The 7,132-nt window shown below is 68.2% G+C and overlaps 1 protein-coding gene across 1 annotated transcript in view; it reads right to left on the bottom strand.

Annotated features, from left to right (window-relative positions):
• Positions 1-290: 290 nt before the first annotated feature.
• The window catches only part of COL11A2 (collagen type XI alpha 2 chain), a 19,016-nt gene continuing 12,174 nt past the window's right edge, over positions 291-7,132 (bottom strand). The window contains exons 38-63 of the mRNA XM_026058237.1: positions 7,029-7,082; positions 6,832-6,939; positions 6,561-6,668; positions 6,422-6,475; positions 6,277-6,330; positions 5,918-6,025; positions 5,391-5,444; positions 5,237-5,290; positions 5,091-5,144; positions 4,825-4,878; positions 4,613-4,720; positions 4,375-4,428; positions 4,181-4,234; positions 3,787-3,840; positions 3,635-3,688; positions 3,289-3,396; positions 3,159-3,212; positions 3,007-3,060; positions 2,627-2,734; positions 2,331-2,384; positions 2,164-2,199; positions 2,029-2,082; positions 1,553-1,835; positions 1,325-1,437; positions 1,129-1,197; positions 291-656 (exon numbers count right to left, since the gene is read on the bottom strand). Of these exons, the coding sequence (XP_025914022.1) occupies positions 291-656; positions 1,129-1,197; positions 1,325-1,437; positions 1,553-1,835; positions 2,029-2,082; positions 2,164-2,199; positions 2,331-2,384; positions 2,627-2,734; positions 3,007-3,060; positions 3,159-3,212; positions 3,289-3,396; positions 3,635-3,688; positions 3,787-3,840; positions 4,181-4,234; positions 4,375-4,428; positions 4,613-4,720; positions 4,825-4,878; positions 5,091-5,144; positions 5,237-5,290; positions 5,391-5,444; positions 5,918-6,025; positions 6,277-6,330; positions 6,422-6,475; positions 6,561-6,668; positions 6,832-6,939; positions 7,029-7,082 (2,325 nt within the window). The remainder of the gene's footprint in view (positions 657-1,128; positions 1,198-1,324; positions 1,438-1,552; positions 1,836-2,028; positions 2,083-2,163; positions 2,200-2,330; positions 2,385-2,626; positions 2,735-3,006; positions 3,061-3,158; positions 3,213-3,288; positions 3,397-3,634; positions 3,689-3,786; positions 3,841-4,180; positions 4,235-4,374; positions 4,429-4,612; positions 4,721-4,824; positions 4,879-5,090; positions 5,145-5,236; positions 5,291-5,390; positions 5,445-5,917; positions 6,026-6,276; positions 6,331-6,421; positions 6,476-6,560; positions 6,669-6,831; positions 6,940-7,028; positions 7,083-7,132) is intronic.

The raw sequence follows: 7,132 nt of genomic DNA, 5'->3' as shown, positions 1-7,132 counted from the left end.
GAGGCAGACGGACGGGTCAGGACCCGGGGGCTCTCCCTCCCGCAGAGCCAACCTTTCTCTTGCTCCAGCGGCTTTTTCGCTGTTCTGCCGTTATCCGGTCTCAACCCCCTGCTCTCTCCTGGAATATTTCCATCCAGCCACTCCCTGAACCCTGGCATTTCACTTTATCACCCCTCTCCGGAGCGCAGGACTTACGCTCGAGGCAGCTTACCCCCAAGGGAAAGATCCTGCCTTCTCRCTGTTCTTCCGTCCCTCCCTCCTACTGCCACCTAGTGATTCCTCTGTCCCCRTTACCCATTTACGCCTCCAGCCACCTTCTCTCTTCGACTTTCTATCCTCATCACTCCTGCCCATCCGCCTTGCTTCCACTTGCTTCCCTTTCCCCGCTGGCCGCCCCGCTCTGCTCCCCCTGCAACGCTCACCGCGCAGCCATCCGTCACAGCTTTGACGTAGGGGCTGGTGTCGTAGCTGAGCTCCTCTTCGTTGGCAGCCAGGAAGCGGAGGGCACGCTGGTGGTCCCCAGCGGCGGTGCTGTGCCAGGCCACCGAGCGGTGGCAGTGGTACGTGAAGTTCTGGCGGGCAGAGACGCTGAGGAGCCGTAGGAAGGTGAGCTGCACCACACCGAGGGGCTGGCCATCCGAGTCCATGTAGGAGAACTGTGGGACGCGGGAGGAGGAGAGGAGTCAAGAGCGGGATGCAGAAGCGTGTAGGAAAAGGGAGCAGAGGATTTCTGCTGGGATCTAGACCCTGTGTTTTCCAGAGGAGGCAGTCAGGGAAGGGGAGATGGTGAGACGGGCTGATAGGTTCAAGGCCAAGTAGAGGACATTTCGTGTTCTCCTCAGGGAGAGGGACATCCAGCGCCCCAAGACCACACAGAGGTAAGCGGCTAGGGACACGCGGAGGGCATTACAGAAGGAAACGGCGCTGAAACCCTGAGGCTGGGTGGAGGTAGGGTGGCTGGAGAAGGCAGAGGGCCCTGCCGGGGACCCACATGGGAGGCCCCGTGGGATCTCCATGCAGGCCACATGTTCCCAGACCACATCCTGCCTGGAAGGGGAGGGACAACGACTGCAGGGAGCACGTCCCTGGGGGGAACCTCGCCAGCCGGCACCACAGGAGGACCCTCACCTTGCTGCCCTCCTGGAACTGACTGAACCACCGCTGGGGCTCCTCCTCCTCCCACGCGGACATCTTCACCTGCAAGAGGAGAGACGGCGATGAGCACCGAGCCGCAGGTGGGGGTCGCACCCTCGCCTGGGCCCGATCCCCACCACCTTAAAGCTGTGGCAGGCCCCCGCGGCCGAGCCGCTCCGCCTTCGCTCACCTCCTGTATCTCTTTGGTGGGAAAGACGCAGGTCTCCCCGCCTGCCGTGAAGTTGCAGTAGACCTTGAAAGAGTCTCGGGAGCAGCCCTGGTTGGGGTCGATCCAGTACTCGCCTGGGCAGGGAGGAGAAGGGTCAGCACGCGGGGCCGGGCTGCTGAGCTACCCGTGTGCCGCCGCGCCTCACCCTGCTCCCCGCCGTCCTTCCCCCTGCCCCGCCGCGCCGCTCACCGTCGGGCAGCCCCGGGTGGCTGAGCTGCAGGTCCTGGCAGGTGCGGGCAGGATTGTCCTGGGTGCCCATGGGGCGCCGCAGCCCCTCGATCTCCTGCTTGAGGGAGTTGAGGGAGCCGAAGATCTCCTCCATGCCGTCCGCGTAGTCGCGAGCTGCCTCATCGGCGGCCGCCCTCTCTCCGTCCTCGCCCTCCTCCTCCACCAGCTTGCTGGCGTCGATGGAGCGTTTGCTCTTCTTGGGCAGCTGGATAGGCAGGGGCTGGATCACCTCCCCCGGGGGGCCCTGCGGGAGGCACGGCACCGTCAGCGCGGCGGTGCCCGAGCACAGAGGGCCGCGGAGCCCCCGTTCCCCGGGCCGATGAACCGCCCTGCTCTCAGGCTTTGAGATATCCTTCCGCACCCACGCCTGGATGATGTTCTTCCTACGTCCTCCCCGTCATCTCTCCCTTAGCGGGAGACAGCTTAGAGCCACTCACCGGGTGTCCAGGGGGTCCCGGAGGGCCGCGTTCACCTTTGGGTCCTGCTTGGCCCTAAAGGAAGGAGACGCAAAGGTCAGTTTGGGGCAGGACTGAAGGTGGTGGTGGGTTGGGGGGTCCCGGCTCAGCGCTTACCATGGCTCCCTTGGCACCTTTGGGACCAGCTGGGCCCTGCAAGGCAAGACCGGGGCTGTTAGTGAGCGAGGCTGGCGCGGCAGGGAAGGAAACGGGGCGTCCCACGGCAGGGCCACGGGGAGGGGCTCAAAGAGGGGGGCAGCACACGGGGTGTGGGGGACACTCACTGGAAGTCCGGGGGGACCAGAAGGGCCTATGGGTCCGGTAGCACCGGGGATGCCCTGTACRATGARAGCRGRGCAGAAACTGGAGTTAGGAAACGGGGGCGGCCCCGTTCCCACCTCTCCCAACCAACCCCCCCTGCGACTCCCCATCCCCAGAGACCCCACGGCTGCCTCTGGTTCCCCCCACTGCCCCCTATTTTACAGTCCCCACCTGCGCAGACCCCCCCACACCCATAATTTCGTGCCATCTCTTCCCCGTCCGCTCCCCCCCACTCCGGTTCTCCGGGCCCCACACTCACGGTTTCTCCTTTCTGCCCCGTGGAGCCCTGGGGGCCGGGCAGACCTCGGTCTCCTTTCTCCCCCTGCTCCCCCGGGGGTCCGATCAGACCGATGAGACCGGGGTGACCCTGGGGAGACACGAATGAAGACAGCACGGGTCCGTGAGCGGGCACGCGATGGGTGCCAGCGCTCAGTTTGGGGGGGGGGCGCAGGAGTCGGCCCGCCCAGTGCCCGGTGCCCTGCAGGGTGGAGGGCGTTGGTTCCCCCCAYGCGCGGGACGCGCCCCGCCGCCGTGCACGGCACCGCCGGGCGAAGCAGCGTGCAAACCGGGGCTTCGCACGCTGCCCCGCTCCCCTCCTCCACGAGCAGGGCTCGCCGCGCCTCGCTGCGCCTCGCTCACCTTCTCTCCTTTGGCACCGGTGTCTCCTTTGAGGCCGGGGAGACCCGGTGGACCCTGCAGAGGGACGGAAGCGGGATCATGAGACGCGGGGATCACAGAGCGGCGGATGCCCCCTCGGGGGGCCGCAGCGGGGGACGGGGGGCCGCACTCACCACTGGTCCTGGCGGCCCAGCCTGGCCCGTGGTGCCCGGTTTGCCTTGTTCTCCCTGCGCAGATGAGCGGAGAGCGTGAGTCCCCCTCAGCCGGAGGCGATGCCACCTCCCCCCTGTCACCACCACTTACCACAGAGCCGGGCAGACCTCTGAGGCCATCGGGACCCTGCTTCCCAGCGGGTCCCTGGGGTCCCACGGGGCCAGTCTTGCCAGGAGCACCCACTACGCCCGGTTCTCCCTGTGGGGACAGAGGGAAGCGAGTGAGGCCGGGCCCGTAGGCAGGGAGAACGGTGCCGGTGGCATCTCCCCCCCCACGGCACAGCTGGGCCCCCCGCTAGGAGCTGCACCTGGGACGGCAGGGMCGGCGAGCACCAGGGCTCGTCACCCTGCTATAAGGCTGTGTCCCCCGCGTCCCCTGCTGGGGAGGGCCGGGTTTGGGCAGGGGGGGGTCACCTCCCTGGGACCGACTCGCTCACCTTGGCGCCCTTCTCACCCTGACGCCCCTCGGGGCCGGGGGAGCCGGCAGGGCCCTGCGGAGAGGAGAAACGGCGCGGTGAGGCAAAGGGAGGCGGCTGGGCGGGTGGCACAGGAGGGGTCAYGGTCAGGTCCAGGCTCACCCAGCACTTACCCTCTTCCCCAGGGGACCGGGAGGACCGTTCTCGCCTGTTGGACCTGGAGAGCCCTAGGGAAGGAGAGAGAAAGGAGTCAAGGGAGCTTGGCCTGGTCCCGAAAGCGAGGCGGAGAGGAAGCCGGAAAGAAGGATCCGGTGTGACGTGAGGAGAACCCAGCGGGATGGGAGGATCACTGAGGTACGCCGGGCTGAGGGGGACCAGATCCGACGGCCTGCAGGAGGGAGGCCGGAAGGGCGGATCGGATTGGGCTCCCCACTTCCCAGCATTCCCTAAGCAGAGGGGGTAGATCCGGTCCCAAGCCTGGACAGGGGGATCTGATCTAGACATCCCTGGGGACTTCCCCATCCAGAGCAGCGGAAAGGGAGCTACTCGCCCGAGTGGGACACTCACCGGCTCGCCGGGCTCGCCGTCCTCCCCGCGCTCACCCTTGGCACCATCCTGGCCCTGTTGGGAAGGGAAAACCTGGGGTCAGTAGGAGGCCCCACACAGCTCCGAATCCAACCCCGAACCCTGGGCAGCAGGGAAAGCCCCTCCGCTCCCCCCGGCTAAAGGAGCAGCCCGGAGGGGTGGGCCGGGATACTCACCCTGGGACCCATTTCACCCGGGGGTCCTGGATCGCCTGGAAAACCAACGGGACCCTAAAAGAGAGAGAGCAGTTAGCCTGAGGGGACCCCGGAGTCCAGGCTCCRACCTCCTCCGCACCCAGAGTCCTCAAGCCAGGACCGCTTCCCACCTTCCACGAGCAAACCAAGCCCACCCCTTCCCCGCGTGCCCCATGGCTGCCCCTCGGCCCCGGGGGCCGCTCCGTGCTGCAGCACTCACGGGGTTGCCCTTGGGCCCATCGTCGCCAGGTGGCCCTTTCCCTCCGGGCGGTCCGGCCACCCCGGCAGCTCCAGCTTCTCCCTTCTCCCCTCGCTCTCCTCGCGGGCCCTGCAAGCGCAAGGAAAGGGGTCGGCATGCAGCCGGGGAAGTCGGGGTGTCTCCCGCTGGGGACAGGGAAAAATTGGGGGGGGGGGGTCTCTGCCGTCACTCACCTTCACTCCTGGCTCCCCCTGGATACCCGGAGACCCCGATTCACCGGGCTCCCCCTGAAACGGGAAGAGAGAGAAGTCAACCCCCCCCGTGCCACCCTGCCCCCTCTCTGGGGGTCCAAGCCCTCCAGAAGGGTCCCTCGTTACGGAGACCCRCTGCGTCACTGCCCCGTGGCCTCACGCCGCCTCCGCACCCGGCACGCACGGCTCCCGTCCCCCCCCGGCGCAGCCAGGGAGAGGACCCAGGTGTCCGGCAGCCGTGGACCTACCTTCTCGCCGGGAGGTCCCAGATTACCAACACCTCCGGGAGGTCCTTGGGGTCCCTGCGGGGGTGGGGGGAGAGCAGAGCTAGTCACCCCATTGCCCCACACGGGGAAGGGCAGCGGGGCAACGGGAGGAGACAGGGATCGCTTACGTCAGCTCCAGAGGGTCCAGCTGGGCCACGGGGGCCGGGAGGCCCGGGGGGGCCCTGTGGGGAGAAAGCGCACAGTGAGGATGCTCCCGGGATACCCCCGCCCGCAGCAGGGCACTGGAACGCGATGGCGGCAGGGGGGACCAACGTCACTTACCATGGGGCCTACGTCACCCGTTTCGCCCTTCTCGCCAGCTGGGCCCGGCAAACCCTGGAGCGAGAGAGAGAACGTGCACGAGCGTTAACGCTGGGGTGGGGGGCACCGCTGGCATTGAGGGGGGCAGGCAGATGTGGGGCGCCGGGGAGGAGGGGGATGAACAGCGACGAAGGCTTAGATCAAGGGGGAGCTGGAGGGCCCCGGCGCATCCGGGCATATCCAGATCCAACGGGTGGGAGATGCCGAGAGCCAGGGCGCATCCGGCTGTGTGGAAGGGGCAGGCCACGGGCGCACATCTGGATGGAGGTGGGGGGCAGGTGGGGGGTCAGATGGGGGCGCTCCCCAGCTGGTCACGTAACCCCCCTCAGCCTCTCCCCCCGCTGCTGGGGACAGGCAGGACAGGGCCGGTGGCACCCTGAGGACCTTGCTCGCCAAAGCCGGGGTGGGAGAGGAGTCAGGGCGGGGGGCAGAGCCGTGTGAGGAGGGGGGGGGAACCGTGGGGTGCCGGAAGGATCCACCCCGCTCACCTGGAGCCCAATGGGGCCGGGGGGGCCGTTGAAGCCCCGCGTTCCCTCGTCGCCCTTGGCTCCGAAGTGCCCCTGGGGACCTCGGGCACCCGGCTCCCCGTCGGCACCCTGCAAGGAAGGAAGGAGGGTCACGAAGCACCGCTTGCCACCCRGTGCAAGACCAGAGGAGAAGGGCGTCTTCTCGCCGAGACCGTCCCCATCCTCGTCTGGCGCCACGTGGGCCCCTCCGTCCCTCCCTGTTCCCAGGGGCGACGGGCACCCCCGTCCTGCTTTGCGCCCTCAACCACGGGCACCTCGGCACACCGGGCGACCCCGTGCCACGGGGTGGCAGGCGTCATCCCTGCCTGCAGGGTACTTACAGCTGCTCCGGGCTGCCCGACTGGCCCGATCGGCCCGGGAGGACCAGGAGGACCCTGCAAGGGAGAGAAGGGGTGAGCGAGGCTGCAATGGTGCCGGGGGACAATGGGGGACAGCGGGGGACCCCAGGCCACCGGTCATACTCACATGCTCGCCCTTGTTGCCCTTGCTGCCCTTCTGGCCCGGCTCGCCCACCTCGCCCTGTGGGGAGGAGGAGAGGGGGGGTTAACCACGGCCAGGGCGGGGGCCGCCAGGACGGGGACAGACGGACGGGGCAGGACCTCACCTTGTCACCGTCCTCCCCAGGGCCACCGGGGGGGCCGGCTGGGCCGGGCAGACCCACGGGGCCCTGAACGCCATCCCGGCCGGCAGGGCCCATAGGGCCTTTCTCACCCTGTAGGGAAAGGAAAAGGGGAGGTGAGGGGGTGCAGGCGCCGATCCGCATCCCTTYGCCCCCTCGGGGCTCTGAGCACGGCGGAGGACCCAAGCGTCCCAGCACCCAGCACCCTTCCCTGCTCCGTTCCACCGACCCACCACATCCCCCTCCAGCTACTCACAGGAACTCCTTTCTCTCCAGCGGGGCCCGGTGGCCCTTGCGGTCCCGGTCGCCCRGGGGGACCGACGGGGCCACCTTGCCCGGGGCCACCTCTCTCTCCGGGGGAGCCCTGGGGGACGGGAGAGGGAGAATTAACCGGAGCGGAGCCGCGGGGCCATGATGAGCAGCAGATGAGAGGCCAGAGAGGGTGAYACTTACTGCGGGCCCTGGGGGTCCAGCTGGTCCTTCGTTGCCCTTCAGCCCTGGGCCGCCCTGTGGGGGGGTGAGAGGAGCAGGGGGTGGGGGGGTCAGTGCAATGCTGC

Source organism: Apteryx rowi, unplaced genomic scaffold (assembly GCF_003343035.1).
Source record: "Apteryx rowi isolate R43461 unplaced genomic scaffold, aptRow1 scaffold_1445, whole genome shotgun sequence".
NCBI classification, from domain to species: Eukaryota; Metazoa; Chordata; class Aves; order Apterygiformes; family Apterygidae; genus Apteryx; species Apteryx rowi.
Note: the sequence above shows the minus strand (reverse complement) of the source record. Positions and strands in the feature narration are given on the sequence as shown.